The sequence below is a fragment of the Lichenostomus cassidix genome, unplaced genomic scaffold, assembly GCF_008360975.1.
Source record: "Lichenostomus cassidix isolate B80296 unplaced genomic scaffold, HeHo_3.0 HiC_scaffold_35, whole genome shotgun sequence".
In the NCBI taxonomy this organism is placed as follows: Eukaryota; Metazoa; Chordata; class Aves; order Passeriformes; family Meliphagidae; genus Lichenostomus; species Lichenostomus cassidix.
The window spans coordinates 33,405-50,426 of record NW_028147256.1 but is presented as its reverse complement, the minus strand read 5'-3'; the positions used below and the strand labels follow the sequence as shown (position 1 = coordinate 50,426).

The 17,022-nt window shown below is 63.2% G+C and overlaps 2 protein-coding genes and 2 long non-coding RNA genes across 6 annotated transcripts; 1 reads left to right on the top strand and 3 right to left on the bottom strand.

Annotated features, from left to right (window-relative positions):
* Positions 1–2,296: 2,296 nt before the first annotated feature.
* Positions 2,297–5,511, top strand: LOC146423953 (DNA-directed RNA polymerase I subunit RPA34-like). Its single transcript, XM_085043974.1, has 3 exons — positions 2,297–2,398; positions 3,693–3,810; positions 4,995–5,511. The coding sequence occupies exons 1-3, from the start codon at positions 2,392–2,394 to the stop codon at positions 5,443–5,445; spliced, it is 576 nt and encodes a 191-aa protein (XP_084900100.1). The 5' UTR covers positions 2,297–2,391; the 3' UTR covers positions 5,446–5,511.
* On the bottom strand, positions 5,498–6,205 carry LOC146423952 (uncharacterized). The gene is made up of 2 exons (XR_014847149.1): positions 5,646–6,205; positions 5,498–5,557 (listed from the first exon to the last, which is right to left on the bottom strand). It is a non-coding gene; the product is annotated as an uncharacterized LOC146423952 (long non-coding RNA).
* Positions 6,206–6,437: 232 nt separating this feature from the next.
* On the bottom strand, positions 6,438–15,061 carry LOC146423950 (DNA excision repair protein ERCC-1-like). 3 transcript variants are annotated; one of them, XM_085043970.1, is made up of 11 exons: positions 14,911–15,061; positions 14,408–14,532; positions 10,822–11,226; positions 9,200–9,303; positions 8,109–8,208; positions 7,325–7,401; positions 7,141–7,240; positions 6,993–7,064; positions 6,826–6,894; positions 6,589–6,730; positions 6,438–6,485 (listed from the first exon to the last, which is right to left on the bottom strand). In XM_085043970.1, exons 1-10 carry the CDS (start codon positions 15,008–15,010, stop codon positions 6,677–6,679), a joined length of 1,206 nt encoding a protein of 401 aa, XP_084900096.1. In that variant the 5' UTR covers positions 15,011–15,061; the 3' UTR covers positions 6,438–6,485; positions 6,589–6,676. The 3 variants fall into 3 exon arrangements, with proteins under 3 accessions (XP_084900096.1, XP_084900099.1, XP_084900097.1); XM_085043973.1 differs by having other exon boundaries at positions 8,133–8,208; XM_085043971.1 differs by having other exon boundaries at positions 8,109–8,202.
* Positions 9,410–10,131, bottom strand: LOC146423951 (uncharacterized). Its single transcript, XR_014847150.1, has 3 exons — positions 9,957–10,131; positions 9,695–9,800; positions 9,410–9,483 (listed from the first exon to the last, which is right to left on the bottom strand). It is a non-coding gene; the product is annotated as an uncharacterized LOC146423951 (long non-coding RNA).
* Positions 15,062–17,022: the final 1,961 nt, after the last annotated feature.

The following is a 17,022-nucleotide window of genomic DNA, read 5'->3' as shown; positions in this document are numbered from 1 at the left end:
TGGGGGGTCCCGGTGGGTATTTGGGGGGTCCCGGTGGGTCCCGATGGGTACCTGGGGGGTCCCGATGGGTACCTGGGGGGTCCCTGGGGGGTCCCGGTGGGTCCCGATGGGTACCTGGGGGGTCCCTGGGGGTCCCGGTAGATCCCGGTAGATCCCGGTGTCGCGTCCCCGCGGCCTCTCCGCCCAATTCCAGAGCGCTGGGTCACGCGGGGGAGGCGCGGGGGGAGGGAGGGAAGGAGGGAAGGAGCCCCACCCTGCGCCCCGGGGTACCGGGGGTGGGGGGCAGGCCCACGGGGGGGGGGGCGGGACCCACGGGAGACCGATCCCACGGGGGGGGGCGGGAAGGAGCCGAAAATGGGGGGAAATCCCACCGGGAGAGGATGCGAAAAATGAGAGAAATCCCACCGGGGGGAGGATCCGAAAAAGGGGAGAAATCCCACCGGCGGGGCGGAAAGGATCCGAAAAATGGGAGAAATCCCACGGGAAGAGGATCCGAAATAGGGGGGAAATCCCACGGGGAGGGGCGGGACCCACGGGAGACGAATCCCACGGAGGAGGGGCGGGAAGGGTCCGAAAATGGGGGGAAAATCCCACCGGGGGGTCACGGATCCTACAGAGATCCTAAAAAGGGGGAAAATCCCAAGGGAAGAGGATCCTAAAAAGGGGGAAATCCCACGGGGGGGTCGTGGATCCCACGGGAGACGAATCCCACGGGGGGCGGGAAGGGTCCGAAAATGGGGGAAATCCCACCGGGAGGGGATCCTAAAAAAGGGGAGAAATCCCACGGGAGAGGATCCGAAAAAGGGGGGAAATCCCACGGGGAGGTCGTGGATCCCACAGAGATCCTAAAAAGGGGGGAAATCCCACGGCGGGGGCGGAAAGGGTCCGAAAAAGGGGGAAAATCCCACCGGGAGAGGATGCGAAAAAGGGGGGAAATCCCACCGTGGGGGTCGCGAATCCCACAGGAGATGAATCCCACGGAGGGGGAGCAGATCCCGCGTGGAGATGATCCGAAAAAGGGGAGAAAACCCACCGGGGGGGTCGCGGATCCCACAGAGATCCTAAAAAGGGGGAAATCCCACCGGGAAAGGATCCTAAAAATGGGGGAAATCCCACCGCGGGGGTCGCGGATCCTACAGAGATCCTAAAAAGGGGGAAAATCCCAAGGGAAGAGGATCCCACGGGAGACGAATCCCACGGGGGGTGGCGGAGAGGGTCCTAAAAAGGGGGGAAAACCCCACCAGGAGGGTCGCGGATCCCACAGAGATCCTAAAAAGGGGGAAAATCCCACGGGAAGAGGATCCTAAAAAAGGGGGAAATCCCACCGGGAGGGTCGCGGATCCCACAGAGATCCTAAAAATGGAGAAATCCCACGGGAAAAGGATCCTAAAAAGGGGGAAATCCCACGGAAGAGGGGCAGAAAGGATCCGAAAAAGGGGGAAACCCACGGAGGAGGGGCAGATCTCCACGGGGGGGTCGCGGATCCTACAGAGATCCTAAAAAAGGGGGAAATCCCACCGGGGGGGGTCAGAAAGGATCCTAAAAATGGGAGAAATCCCACGGAGGAGGAGCAGATCCCACGGGGGGAGCCCGGGGTTCCCACGGGGGGGTCCGAGGGTCCCACGGGGGGGTTCGGGGGTCCCACGGGGGGGTTCGGGGGTCCCACGGGGGGGGTCCGAGGTTCCCACGGGGGGGGTCAAGGTCCCGGGAATGGGGAGGAGGGGGGGGTTGGGAAGATCCCAAAGGAGGGGGGATGGGCGGATCCCACCGGGGGTCCCACGGGGGGGATTTGGGTGCCGGGGGTGTCCCACGGGGGGGTCCCACTGGGGGTCCCACGGGGGGGTCCCACGGGAACCACTCGGATCTTTCGGGGTGGTCCCACGGGAACGCTCCGTGTCCCACGGGGGTCCCACGGGAACCACTCGGAACCCCCACGGGGGGGTCTCCGTTCCCACGGGGGGGTCTCCGTTCCCACGGGGGGGTCTCCGCTCCCACGGGGGGGGGTCGCGCCCCCCAAATTCCTCCCCCACCCCCTACCTGCAGCTCCGGCTCCTCCCCGCCACGCCCCCGCCCCGTCCCGTCCCGGTGCACGCCGGGAGCCCGCCGCAACCCGGACCCCCCCTCAAAACCTCCGCCCCGCCCTTCCGCAGCCCCCCGACCCCCCTGCGAGCCCCGTTTGCCCCCCGGTTGCCCCCCGGTTCGCCCCCCGGGTCCCCCCGGAGCGGGGTCGCTGTACCTTTAAATGCCACCCGCCGCCAGGCCACGCCCATGCCCATTTAAGGAAGCGGCCGGGAGGGTTATTTGCATAGCCACGCCCCCTGGCCCCGCCCCGGACTGTACCAAGTGCGCCGCGGGACGGGGGGAGGAGCCAGGCGGGCACGAGGCGGCGGCATGGAGGGTGAGGGGGATGGGGGGGACAGGGGGGACATTGGGGGGGTCTGGGGGCAAGGGACATTGGGGGGTCTGGGGACATTGGGGACACGGGGGATGTGGGGGACACGGGGGATATTAGGGGACGTTTGGGACCTTGGGGATATTGGGGACATTGGGGACACGGGGAGTCTGGGGGACATTGGGTGCACGGGGGACATTGGGGACACGGGGGACACGGGGAGACATTGGGGACAGGGAGGTCTGGGGGACACTGGGGGGACAGGGGAGGGACATTGGGGGACACGGGGGACATGGGGACATTGGGGGGTCTGGGGACATTGGGGACACGGGGGACATTGGGGGTCTGGGGGACATGGGGACACTGGGGACGCAGGAAAATGGGGACACGGAGGGGACATTGAGGGTCTGGGGACATTGGGGATGTTGGGGACTTCGGGGACACTGGGGACATTGGAGGGTCTGGGGGACATTGGGGACATGGGGTCTGGGGCACATTGGGGACACGGAGGGACATGGGGGGACATTGGGGACTGGGGGACATGGGGGGACATTGGGGAGACGGAGGGGACTTTGGGAACATTTGGGATATTGGGGACATTGGGGATGTTGGGGATTTTGGGGACATTTGGGGACATGGGGGGGACATTGGGGGGACTGGGGGATTTAGGGGGACATTGGGGACACGGGGGGACACTGGGGACATGGGGGGGACATTGGAGACATGGGATCATTGGGGACACAGGGGGACATCGGGGACATGGAAGCGTCTGGGGGGACACGGGGGGGACATTGGGGGAGACAGGAATGGCCTGGGGGTGACCCTGGGGTGACTCTGGGGTGACCGTGGGGGTGGCCCTGAGGTGACCCTGAGGTGACCCTGGGGTGACCGTGGGGGTGACTCTGGGGGCGACCCTGGGGGTGACCCTGAGGTGACCCTGAGGTGACCCTGAGGTGACCCTGGGGTGACCCTGGGGGTGGCCCTGGGGTGACCCTGAGGTGACCCTGGGGGTGACCCTGGGGTGACCGTGGGGGTGGCCCTGAGGTGACTCTGGGGGTGACTCTGGGGGGCGACCCTGGGGTGGCCCTGAGGTGACCCTGGGGTGACCGTGGGGGTGACTCTGGGGGCGACCCTGGGGTGACCCTGAGGTGGCCCTGAGGTGACCCTGAGGTGGCCCTGGGGTGGCCCCGGGGTGGCCCTGAGGTGACTCTGGGGTGACCGTGGGAGTGACCCTGAGGTGACCCTGGGGTGACCCTGGGGTGGCCCTGGGGTGACCCTGAGGTGACCCGCGTGTCCCCAGGCCCGCTGCGGTTCCAGTGTCCCCCCGAGTTCCAGGCGGTGACAGGCAGTGTCACCCTGGGCGGTCCCTGCAGCGAGCTGTGGCTGATCCGCGCCCCCGCCGACTTCTGTCCCCGCAGGTGACAACGGGGGACACGGTGGCATTGGGGGGGACAGGGGGGCGTTGGGGGGACAGGGACAATGGGGGGACAGGGACAATGGGGGGGACAGGGCCATGGGGGGCATGGTGGCATTGGGGGGACAGTGACATGGGGGACAGTGACAATGGGGGGACAGTGACAGTAGGCGGACAGTGACAGTGGGACAGTGACATGGTGGGGACAGGGGCATGGGGACAGTAACAATGGCGGGGGCACGGTGGCATTGGTGGGACAGTGACAATGGGGGGACAGGGACATGGGGGGGACAGTGACAATAGGGTGGGCACAGTGGCATTGGGGGGACAGTGACAACGTGGGACATGGGGAGACAATGACAATGGGGCAAGGACAGGGGGACAGTGACAATGGCGTGGGGCATGTTGGCATTGGTGGACAGTGACAATGGGGGGACAATGACAATGGAGGGGGGACGGGAGACATGGGGGCATGGTGGCATTGGGGGGACAGTGACATGGGGACAGTGACAATGGGGGGACAGTGACAGTGGGGGGACAGTGACATGGTGGGGACAGGGACATGGGGGACAGTGACATGGCGGGGGCAGGCATTGGTGGACAGTGACAATGGGGGACAGGGACATGGGGACAGTTACAATAGGGTGGGCACAGTGGCATTGGGGGACAGACAACGAGGGACATGGGGAGACAATGACAATGGGGGCACTGGGACAGGGGGACAGTGACAATGGTGGGGGCATGGTGGCATTGGTGGGACAGTGACAATGAGGGGGACAATGACAATGGGGACAGTGACATGGGATCACGGTGGCATTGGGGGGACAATGACAACGGGAGGGGGGACAGGGTCATGGGGACAGTGACAAGGGGGGACAGTGACAATGAGGTGGCACTGGGGGGACAGTGACAACGTGGGGGGGACAGGGACACGGGGGGACAATGACAATGGGGGGACAGTGACATGGGGGGGACATGGTGGCATTGAGGACAATGACAACATGGGACACGGGGGGACAATGACAATGGGGGGCACGGTGGCACTGGGGGGACAGTGACAACATGGGAGGGGACAGTGACACGGGGGGGCATTGTGGTGGAGGTGACAACGCGGGGCTCGGGTCACATTCCGGGGTGTCACGCTGTCACCGCGCGGTGACAATGACAATGACAATGCCACCCTCCCAGCCTGGAGGGCTGCGCCGTGCCCCTGGATGGCCTCGAGCGGCTGCAGACCCGCGGTGACAATGACAACGACAGCGACAACAGTGACCCGAAGCTCTACGTGCTGCGGGGCGGCCCGGCGGGAGGGGACTGTCCCCTGCTGCTGTCCCCTGTCCCCCCCGAGGGGTCCCTGGGCTGTGCCACCCCCCTGCGGGGGTCACTGACCATCACCCGCAGCTTCGGCCACCCCCCCGCTGTCCCCGTGTCACCCGAGAGGAGGAGGAGGAGGAAGAAGGCGAAGGTGACAGCGCAGCTGGTGGCACCGGGGGACACGGGGACAGCGCTGGGGACAGTGCCAGCCGTGGGGACAGAGCCCGGGGAGGGGACAGTGTCCCCCCTGGTGGCCCCCGAGGAGGGCGAGGTGGCCAAGAGGAAGAAGAAGAAGAAGAAGCAGAAGCGAGAGGAGGAGGAGTGACAGTGGATGTCACCTTTGTCACCAAGGACTGGCATTTAGGATAAAAAATCGGAATTTTTATTTTAATTTTTATTTTTATTTTTATTTTCGGGGTGGTTTTGCCAAGTGTCACCTTTGTCACCAAGGACTGGCATTTAGGATAAAAAAATGGAATTTTTTATTTTTATTTTAATTTTCAGGGTGGTTTTGCGAAGTGTCACCTTTGTCACCAAGGACTGTCATTTATTATAAAAAACCGAATTTTTAAAAAAAATTTTATTTTAATTTTCAGGGTGGTTTTGCCAAGTGTCACCTTTGTCACCAAGGACTGGCATTTAGGATAAAAAATGGAATTTTTTATTTTTATTTTAATTTTTATTTTTATTTTAATTTTCGGGGTGGTTTTGCTGAGTGTCACCTTTGTCACCAAGGACTGGCATTTAGTATAAAAAATGACAATTTAAAAAAAAATTTTAATTTTAATTTTAATTTTCGGGGTGGTTTTGCTGAGTGTCACCTTTGTCACCAAGGACTGGCATTTAGTATAAAAAACCGAATTTTAAAAAAAAAATTTATTTTAATTTTCGGGGTGGTTTTGCCGAGTGTCACCTTTGTCACCAAGGAATGTCATTTAGTATAAAAAATGACAATTTAAAAAAAAATTTTTATTTTAATTTTAATTTTCGGGGTGGTTTTGCCAAGTGTCACCTTTGTCACCAAGGACTGGCATTTAGTATAAAAAAATCACAATTTTTTATTTTAATTTTCGGGGTGGTTTTGCCAAGTGTCACCTTTGTCACCAACAACTGTCACTTATAAAAAATCAGAATTTTTTTTTAATTTTAATTTTCGGGGTGGTTTTTCCGAGTGTCACCTTTGTCACCAAGGACTGGCATTTAGTATGAAAAATCAGAATTTTTATTTTAATTTTTATTTTAATTTTAATTTTCGGGGTGGTTTTGCCAAGTGTCACTTTTGTCACCAAGGAGTGGCATTTAGTATAAAAAAATCAGAATTTTTTATTTAATTTTAATTTTCAGGGTGGTTTTGCCGAGTGTCACCTTTGTCACCAAGGACTGGCATTTAGTATAAAAAATCAGAATTTTTTTTAAAGTTTTATTTTTATTTTTATTTTAATTTTCGGGATGTTTTTCTGAGTGTCACCTTTGTCACCAAGGACTGTCATTCATTATAAAAAATCACAATTTTTATTTTTATTTTTATTTTATTTTTAATTTTGGGGGTGTTTTGCTCACGGCGGGCTCTTGAGGAAAGGCTCGTGCAGCACATCGAACAGTCGCTTGGCCTGGTTGGGGACAAAGGGACAGGAGGATGACACGTGTCCCCTCTGTCCCCAATGTCCCCTCTGTCCCCAACGTCCCCAGTGTCACTGTCACTCACCTTTTGGGGTCCCACGCCGGGACAGAGGGACAGATCCTCCCGGGACGCTCCCACCACAGCCGCCAGCGACTGCAGGGAGGTGACATCAGGGTGACAGGCTCGGGGGGGTCACAGGGGGTTGGGGACATGTCCCCGAGGGTGGCACAATGTCCCCAAGTGTCACTCACCCCGAAGGTGCTGAGCAGGCTCAGGGAGTCGGTTTTGTTGACAGATTTGACGCTGGTCAGGCAGTCTGTCACCTGGGGGGTGACAATGGGGGGTCAGGGGACAGCGCTGGAGGGGAGGGGACAGCTGGGGACACTTGGGGACACCGACCCGGGACAGGAAGTCGTGCTCCACGCGCTCCTTGAGGAGATCTGCTGGTTTCTGCTCGTAGGATTTGAAGGTCTCCAGGTACCTGCCGGCCTCCTCGGGGCTGCGGGGACATTGGGGACATTTGGGGACACTGGGGACAGCCAGGGGTGGCAGGGGACAAAGGGGACAAAGGGACAGGCGTTACCTCCAGGCCACCAGGAGGGTGCAGTCGGTGAGGAGACAAACCTTGGCCAGGTCCTTGAGAGCCTGGTGGGGATCCTTCTGTGGGGACAGAGGGGACAGTGAGGGGACAGGGACAGGTGAGGGGACAGGGACAGGGTGAGGGGACAGGGGAGGGGACATTGAGGGGACAGGTGAGGGGACATTGAGGGGACAGGGTGAGGGGACAGGGGAGGGGACATTGAGGGGACAGGTGGGGATCCTTCTGTGGGGACATTGAGGGGACAGGTGAGGGGACATTGAGGGGACAGGGACCAGGGATGGGTGAGAGGATGGGGATGGCAACAGGGGGACAGAAGGACAGAGGGACAGCAGAGCGAGGGGACACAGAGTGACAAAACCAACTCGGGGACAGTGACAGTGACAGTGACAATGACAGTGACAGTGACAATGACAATGCCACCTCACCACGTCCACCTGCAGCAGTGACACCTGGATCAGGACAGGGAGGGGACAGGAATGGAGGGACACGAGGACAGCAAGGTGACAGGAACGACGAGCACACAGCGGTGATGACGAGGTGACAGTGACAATGACAGGGACAGGGACAGTAACAGTGACAATGACAGTGACAGTACCAGTGCCACCTCACCATGTCCACCTGCAGCAGTGACACCTGGATCAGGACAGGGAGGGGACAGGAACGGCGGGCATACAGCGGTGACGATGGGGTGACAGTGACAATGACAGTGACAATGACAATGACAGTGACAATGACAGTGACAGTGACAAGGACAGTGCCACCTCACCACGTCCACCTGCAGCAGCAGCACCTGCAGGCCGAAGCTCCTGCCCAGAGTCCTGAGTCGCTCGTGGATGTAGTCAGGGTGCAGCTGGTGATACCTGAGGCTGGGGACAGCGAGGGACACTGAGGGGACAGCTGGGGACAGCTGGGGACACTGACAGTGGTGATACCTGAGGCTGGGGACAGGGACACTGAGGGGACAGCTGGGGACAGCTGGGGACACTGACAGTGACACTGACAGTGGTGATACCTGAGGCTGGGGACAGCGAGGGACACTGAGGGGACACTGGGGACACCTGGGGACACTGACAGGGACACTGAGGGGACAGCTGGGGACACCTGGGGACACTGACAGTGGTGATACCTGAGGCTGGGGACAGCGAGGGACACTGAGGGGACACTGGGGACAGCTGGGGACACTGACAGTGACACTGACAGTGACACTGACAGTGACACTGAGAGGACACCTGGGGACATCTGGGGGTGACAGTGACACCTGGGGACACCTGGGGGCACACCTGGGGACACCTTGGGGACACCTGGGGGTGACAGTGACACCTGGGGACACCTGGGGATACACCTGGGGACACCTGGGGACACCTGGGGGTGACAGTGACACCTGGTGACACACCTGGGGACACCTGGGGACACCGACAGTGACACCTTGGGGACACACCTGGGGACACCTTGGGGACACCTGGGGACAGCTGGGGGTGACAGTGACACTGAGGGGACCTTGGGGACACCTGGTGACACACCTGGGGACACCTGGGGACACACCTGGGGACCCCTGGGGACACCTGGGGACACTGAGGGGACACCTTGGGGACACCTGGGGGTGACAGTGACACTGAGGGGACCCTGGGGACACCTAGGGACACCTGGGGGTGACAGTGACACTTGGGGACACCACCTGGGGACACCTTGGGGACACCTGGGGACACCTGCGGGCACCTGGGGACACTGACAGTGACACTGAGGGGACACCTGGGGGCACTTGGGGGGGACCTTGGGGACACCTGGGGGTGACAGTGACACCTGGGGACACCTGGGGACACCTTGGGGACACCTGGTGACACACCTGGGGACACTCACCTGAGGAAGAGGGCGCAGCTGCTCTGGCCCAGGACGTAGTCGGGGACGATGTCCCCAAACTCCCAGGGGACGTTGCGGATGAACTTCAGCACCGGATTGCCGCGCTGGGGACAGGAGTGTCACCCGAGGGGCCATGTCGCGACAGGAGAGCGAGCGTCACAATATAGGGGGACAGGAAACCCCATGTCGCGACAGGAGAGTGAGTGTCATGATATAGGGGTCCAGGAAACCCCCCCCATGTCGCGATATGACACCAAACCCCACGATATTGGGGTCTAGGAAACCTCCCCATGTCGCGACATGAGAGTGAATGTCGTGATATAGGGGGCAGAAAAAAACCCCCCATGTCGCGATATGACACCGAACCCCATGATACTGGGGTCTAGGAAACCCCCCATGTCGCGACAGGAGAGCGAGCGTCGCGATATAGGGGGGCAGAAAAAACCTCCATGTCGCGATATGAGAGCGAATGTCGCGATAGAGGGGTCAGAAAACCCCCCATGTCACTATATGAGAGTGAACCCCACGATTTAGGGGGTCAGGAAACCCCCCCATGTCGCGATATGAGAGTGAACCCCATGATATAGGGGGTCAGAGAACCCTCCATGTCACGACAGGAGAGTGAGCGTCGCAATATAGGGGGTCAGAAAACCCCCTATGTCGCAATATGAGAGTGAACCCCGTGATATAGGGGGTCAGGAAACCCCCCCATGTCGCGATATGAGGGTGAGTGTCGCGATATATGGGGGCAGGAAACCCTCCATGTCGCGATATGACACCGAACCCCACGATACTGGGGTCTAGGAAACCCCCCATGTTGTGATATGAGAGTGAGCGTCGCGATATAGGGGTCAGGAAAAACCTCCATGTCGTGATATGAGAGTGAGCGTCGTGATTTCGGGGGCAGGAAACCCCCCCATGTCGCGACATGAGAGTGAACCCCACGATTTAGGGGGTCAGGAAACCCCCCCATGTCGCGATATGAGGGTGAGTGTCGCGATATAGGGGGGCAGAAAACCCTTCATGTCACGATATGACACCAAACCCCACGATACTGGGGTCTAGGAAACCCCCCCATGTCGTGATATGAGAGTGAGCGTCGCGATATAGGGGGTCAGAAAAAACCTCCATGTCACGATATGAGAGTGAGCGTCGCGATATAGGGGGCTAGAAAACCCTCCATGTCACGACACGAGAGTGAACGTCGCGATATAGGGGTCAGAAAAAACCTCCATGTCGCGATATGAGAGTGAACCCCGCGATGTTGGAGTCTAGAAAACCCCCCTATGTCACGATATGAGTGTGAACGTCGCGATATAGGGGGGCAGGAAACCTCCCATGTCGCGATATGAGAGTGAACCCTGCAATATTGGGGGTCAGAAAACCTCCCCATGTCGCAATATGAGAGTGAACCCCGCGATATAGGAGGTCAGACCCCCCCATATCATGATATGAGAGTGAACCCCGCGATTTCGGGGGCTAGAAACCCTCCATGTCGCGATATGAGACTGAACCCCCCCCATTTCGGGGGCCAGGAAACCCCCCATGTCGCGACATGACCCCGAACCCCACGATATAGAGGGCCACACCCACCCCCCATGTCGCGACACAGCCCCACCCACCTGCCGCGGGCTGACGATGATGCTGCTGCTCTTGGCTCCCGGTTTGACCACCGGCAGCGGCGGCACCTCCCGGCTCCGCTCCCTGTCGCGATCCTCCTCCCTGTCGCGATCGGCGCCGGCCGGGAGGGGCGGCGGGGGGAGTGCCGGGGATGTCCCGGTGGGGGCGATATCGCGATACCGGTCCCGGTTCTCATCCCGGTCCCGGTTCTCATCCCGGTTCTCATCCCGATCCCGGTTCTGCTCCCGGTCCCGATCCCGATCGCGATCGCCGCATATCGCGACAGCTCCCGGCGGGTTCCTCCCGCTGCTCACCACGAACTCGGCGTAGGAAACGGAACCGCTCGGTACCGGTACCGGTACCGGAACCGGGGGAGCGGCGGAGGCTCGGAACAGCGACACGGCCACCTGGCGGCGACAGCGGACAGCTCCGGTCACCCGCGGCGACACGGATGTCACCCTTTTGTCCCTCCCCGGTCCCCTCCCGGTGTCACCCTCCCGCCACCGCCGGTACCGGGGGCTCGTCGGGACCCTCGTGTCGCACGGTGAAACGGCGCCGCTTCCCCTCCGGTACCGGTTCCGGTTCCGGTGAGGCTCCGGGGGGAGGATCCGGGTCTGGGTCCATGGCGGGGGCTGGGGGCGGCTTTGGGGTCCCGGTGTCGGTTTGGAGGTCCCGGTTTGGGTCCCGGTTCCGGTTTGGGGTCCCGGTGTCGGGTCTGGGGTCCCGGTGTCGGTTTTGGGGTCCCGGTTTTGGCTTCGGGGTGTCGGTCTCGGTGTCCTGGTGTCGGTTTTGGGGTCCCGGTCTCGGTTTTGGGGTCCCGGTCTCGGTTTTGGTGTCCCGGTGTCGGTTTTGGGGTCCCGGTCTCGGTTTCGGTGTCCTGGTCTTGGTTTTGGGGTCCCGGTCTCGGTTTTGGGTCCCGGTGTCGGGTTTGGGGTCCCGGTGCCGGTTGGAGTCCCGGTTTGGGTCCCGGTTTCGGTTTTGGGGTCCCGGTGTCGGTTTCGGTGTCCCGGTGTCGGTTTTGGGGTCCCGGTTTGGATCCCGGTGTCGGTTTTGGAGTACCGGTGTCGGTTTCGGTGTCCCGGTGTCGGTTTTGGGGTCCCGGTTCCGGTTTTGGGGTCCCGGTTTGGGTCCCGGTTTCGGTTTTGGGGTCCCGGTCTCGGTTTTGGGATCCCGGTTTTTCGGTCTCGGTTTTTGGGTCCCGGTGCCGGTTTCGGTGTCCCGGTGTCGGCTTTGGGCTCCCGGTGTCGGGTTTGGGGTCCCGGTTTTGGGGTCCCGGTGCCGGTTTTGTGTCCCGCGCGCGCCCCGGTGACACGGAAGAGGCGTGGCCTCTGACCGCGCCCTCCCTCCTCCCTTCTGATTGGGGGATTGAGCTGTCAATCAAACGGAGCTGGCGCGGCTTTTCCCAAAGACCACGCCCACGTGGCCACGCCCACCCGGGTGACAGTGACAGCCCGGGGAGTCCCCGAGGGTCCCGGATGTGGCAGCGCGAGGGACCCTGGGGACACGGGGGGTGAGGAGGGGACAGAGGGGGACATTGGGGACACCCAGGGGGTCCCAAAGGCCACCACAGCGACAGGGGACACCCCAGGGGACACCGGAGACATGGTGGGAGGAACTTGGGGACACATCGGGGACACACTGGGGACCGCAGGGGCCACCAGAGACACGGTGGGGAAGAACTTGGGGACACATTGGGGACCCCAGGGGCCACCAGAGACACAAAGACACGGTGGGGGAGAACTTGGGGACACACTGGGGACCCCAAGAGCCACCAGAGGCGCAGTGGGGGGAACTTGGGGACACATTGGGGACCCCAGGGGACACCAGAGACACATAGACATGGTGGCAGAGGAACTTGGGGACACCTCGGGGACCCCAAGGGCCACCAGAGGCGCAAGGACAGCGACACGGCGGGGACGCCGAAGACCACCAGAGGGACAAGTCGGCCACAGCGTCGCGGGTGCCACCAAGCCAGGACACACGGGGGACCCCAGAAGCCACCAGAGGGAGGCGACAAGACCCCACCGGCCACCCCAAAAGCCACCAGAGGGAGGTGACAAGACCCCACCGGCCACCCCAAAAGCCACCAAAACTCACCCAGAAGCCACATGGCTGCCACCTCTTTATTCCGCCCCCTCCCCACACGCGGGGGGCTCCCGGCCACCTCCGGAGGGTCCCGCGGGGCCACCGGGGGCCAGGAGGGGACACAGGAGGGGACACAGGCTTGGCCACAGGCGGGGGTGGCGGGTGGCGCGGGCCAGCAGGCGCGTGTGGCGGCGCAGGGTGGCGATGTCGCGCTGCGCGCGCCGGTTGTGGCGGAGCAGAGCTCCGGTGCGCAGCGCCAGCGCCGCCAGCAGCGCCCCGCCCGGCCGCGGGGACAGCCCGCGAGGGGACAGCTCGGCGGGGACACCGCGGGGGTGGTGGCACTGATGTCGCGGGGACAGCCCGCGAGGGGACAGCTCGGCGGGGACACCGCGGGGGTGGTGGCACTGTGGCGGGGACAGCCCAGCAGGGGACAGCTCGGCGGGGACACCGCGGGGGTGGTGGCACTGTGGCGGGGACAGCCCGCGAGGGGACAGCTCGGCGGGGACACCGCGGGGGTGGTGGCACTGATGTCGCGGCTCCTCCGGACGGGGGACAGCGGCGGCGGGGGGCGGCGGGTGAGGATGGCGAGAGGTCGCCGCGGGCTGCGGGAGGGACGGAGGGAGGTCAGCGGGACTGCGGGAGGGGACAGGAGGGACAGGGGACAGGAGGGATTGGGGACAGGAGGGACCGGGGATGGAGGGACAGGGGACAGGAGGGACCGGGGATGGAGGGATTGGGGACAGGAGGGACAGGGGACGGGATGGTCCGGGGACAGGAGGGACAGGGGATGGAGGGACCGGGGACGGGAGGGACAGGGGACAGGAGGGACTGGGGACGGGATGGACCGGGGACAGACGGGACCAGGGACAGGAGGGAGCGGGGACAGAGAGACTGGGGACAGGAGGGACAGGGGACGGGAGGTACCGGGACAGGAGGTACCGGGGAGAGAAGGGACACGGGACGGGATGGACAGGGGACAGGAGGGACCGGGGACTGGAGGGAGCGGGGACGGGAGGGACTGGGGACAGAAGGGACAGGAGGGACAGGAGGGATTGGGGACAGAAGTGACCGGGGACGGGAGGAAGCGGGGACGGGAGGGACTGGGGACAGAAGGGACAGGAGGGACAGGAGGGACAGGGGACAGAGGGACTGGGGACGGGAGAGACCGGGGACAGAAGGGACCGGGGACAGAAGGGACACGGGACGGGATGGTCCGGGGACGGGATGGTCCGGGGACGGAGAGACCGGGGACAGAGGGACTGGGGACAGATCCGCGGGGATTTGGAACATCCCGGTACCGGAACCATGAGGATTTGGAGAATCCCGGTACCGGAACCATGAGGATCCAGAACATCCCGGTACCGGAACCATGGGGATTTGGGTCATTCCGGTGTCAGATCCATGAGGATCCGGACCCCCCCGGTACCGGAACCATGGGGATTTGGAGAATCCCGGTACCGGATCCACGGGAATTCGGATCATCCCGGTACCGATCCCGCTTACCTGCGGCCCCGGCAGGCCGTGGCCGAGCCAGGTGAGCCCCAGGTGTGTCCCGCGGCTGTCGCCAGGGCCGGGTGGCTCCTCCGGGTCTGTCCCCTCGCACCTGCCCAGGGGCTCCGAGCTGCAATCTGCCGGGGCGGGGTGAGACCGGGACAGGGACAGGGACCCCCGGGACAGAGCCAGGGACCCCCGGGACAGGGGACAGGGACACTGGGACAGGGGACAGGGACACTGGGACAGGGACCCCCAGGACAGGGGACAGGGACCCACGGGACAGGGACCCCCGGGACAAGGTCTGGGACACGGGGACAATGCCAGGGACCCCGGGACAGGGACAGGTACCCGCGGGACAGGGACAGGGACCCCCGGGACAGGGGACAGGGACACCCGGGACAGGGGTCAGGGACCCCCGGGACAGGGACAGGGGACAGGGACCCGCGGGACAGGGACAGGGACCCCCGGGACAGGGACAGGGACCCCCGGGCCGGGCTCCGCCCCCCACCTACCCGAAAAGCCAGAATCCTGCTCCGAGTCGCTGCCCGGCGGACGTCGGGTCACTTTTGGGGACAGGGGGGACTCCGGGGCCACCCCCGACTCGTCCGGCATCGGGGGGACAGGAGGACCCTGGGGGTGTTGGGGACAGCAGGGGACAGCAGGCTGGGGATGAGGGGGGTCTTGTGGCCCCCGCCGTGTCCCTGCATCCCCAGTGTCGCTTGTCCCCAAATCCCCGTGTCCCCCCTATTTCCCCTGCACTGTCACTTGTCCCCAAATCCCCGCGTCCTCCCTATTTCCCGCACTGTCACTTGTCCCCAAATCCCCGTGTCCCCCCTATTTCCCCCTCAGTGTCACTTGTCCCCAAATCCCGTGTCCTCCCTATTTCCCGCACTGTCACTTGTCCCCAAATCCCCGTGTCCTCCCTTTCCCCCTCACTGTCACTTGTCCCCAAATCCCCCCAAGTCCCCTCCTGTCCCCCCAACCCCGCACCTGACCGGCTCCGGTGCCGCTGCCGCCCAGGGGGCTCCGGTCCCTGGCAGGGGCTCCCAGTAACGGGCAGGGGGCTCCGGTCCCGGTTCCGATCCCGGGCAGGGGTTCCCGGTAACGGGCAGGGGGCTCCCGTCCCGGTTCCGATCCCGGGCAGGGGCTCCCGGTAACGGGCAGGGGGCTCCGGTCCCGGTTCTGATGAGGGGCTCCGGTCCCGGTCAGGAGGTTCCGATCCCGGGCAGGGGGTTCCGATCCCGGTTCTGATCGGGGAGCTCCGGTCAGAGGGCTCCGCTCGTGGACAGAGGGCTCCGGTCAGGGGGCTCCGATCACGGTCAGAGGGCTCCGGTCCCGGTTCTGATGAGGGGCTCCGGTCAGGGGGCTCCGATCCCGGTTCTGCTGAGGGGCTCAGGTCCCGGTTCTGATCGGGGGCTCCGGTCAGAAGGCTCCGCTCCCGGGGTTTCGGTCTCGCTCAGGGGGTTCCGATCGCGGTCACGGCGCTCCGGTACCGATCGGGGGCTCCGGTCCCGGTGATCCCGATCCCGATCCGATCCCGATCCCGATCCCGATCAATCCCGATCAATCCCGATCAATCCCGATCCGCTCCCGACCGCTCCCGCTCCCCGCTCTGAGGGAGAAGCCCCGCCCCTCACGAATCCGCTCCCCTCACGAAGCCCCGCCCATGACCCCACCCCCCGCGCTTGATCGACGGCGCCACCAACCAATCGTCTCTCCCGCCGCCGGTCACGTGACCCCCCGCGCGCCACGTGCGGCCCCCGGGCGGGTGCTGGGACACGTGAGGGGGCGTGGCCTGCGCGGGGCACGTGGCCGGAGGGGTGGGCGGGTGGGGGAGCCACGTGACCGACGGGAGGGGAGAGCCGCGGGGGTCCCGAATTGGCGGGAAACCTCCCGAGACCCCCCGGGGGTCCCGAATTGGCGGGAAACCTCCCGAGACACCCCCCGGGGGTCCCGAATTGGCGGGAAACCTCCCGAGACCCCCCCGGGGGTCCCGAATTGGCGGGAAAACTCCCGAGACCCCCCCGGGGGTCCCGAATTGGCGGGAAACCTCCCGAGACCCCCCCCGGGGGTCCCGAATTGGCGGGAAAACTCCCGAGACCCCCCCCGGGGGTCCCGAATTGGCGGGAAAACTCCCGAGACCCCGAGAGCTCCGAGAGACCCTGAGACCCCCGAGAGCCCCGAGAGACCTCCGAGAGACCCTGAGAGACCCGAGAGACCCCCGAGAGCTCCGAGAGACCCCCGAGAGACCCCCGAGAGCTCCGAGAGACCCCCGAGAGCTCCGAGAGACCCCTGAGACCCCGAGAGACCCCGAGAGACCCCCGAGCCCGGGATGGACCCCAACCTAACAGCGGGGAGGAGCCCCGGGACCCCCGAGACCCCTCCCCATTACTGGGACCCCCTTTCCGAGACCCCTCCCCATTACCGGGACACCCCCCAATTACCGGGACCACCCCGAGACCCCTCCCCATTACCGAGACCCCCCCAGACCCCTCCCCATTACCGAGACCGCATCCCATTACCGGGACCCCCGAGACCCCTCCCCATTACCGGGACCACCCCCCAATTACCGAGATTAATGGGATTCCCCCCTTTTTGAGACCCCTCCCCATTACCAAGACCCC

Excerpts from the sequence above, each read along its gene's own strand:
- LOC146423953 (XM_085043974.1), top strand. Across the intron at positions 3,811-4,994 it reads GCCGACTTCTGTCCCCGCAG|CCTGGAGGGCTGCGCCGTGC; the intron begins GTGACAACGGGG and ends CCACCCTCCCAG.
- LOC146423950 (XM_085043970.1), bottom strand. The coding sequence starts at position 15,010 with ATGCCGGACGAGTCGGGGGTGGCCCCGGAGTCCCCCCTGTCCCCAAAA. Across the intron at positions 7,402-8,108 it reads TGCTGCTGCAGGTGGACGTG|AAGGATCCCCACCAGGCTCT; the intron begins GTGAGGTGGCAC and ends CTGTCCCCACAG. Across the intron at positions 6,731-6,825 it reads CCGGCGTGGGACCCCAAAAG|GCCAAGCGACTGTTCGATGT; the intron begins GTGAGTGACAGT and ends GTCCCCAACCAG.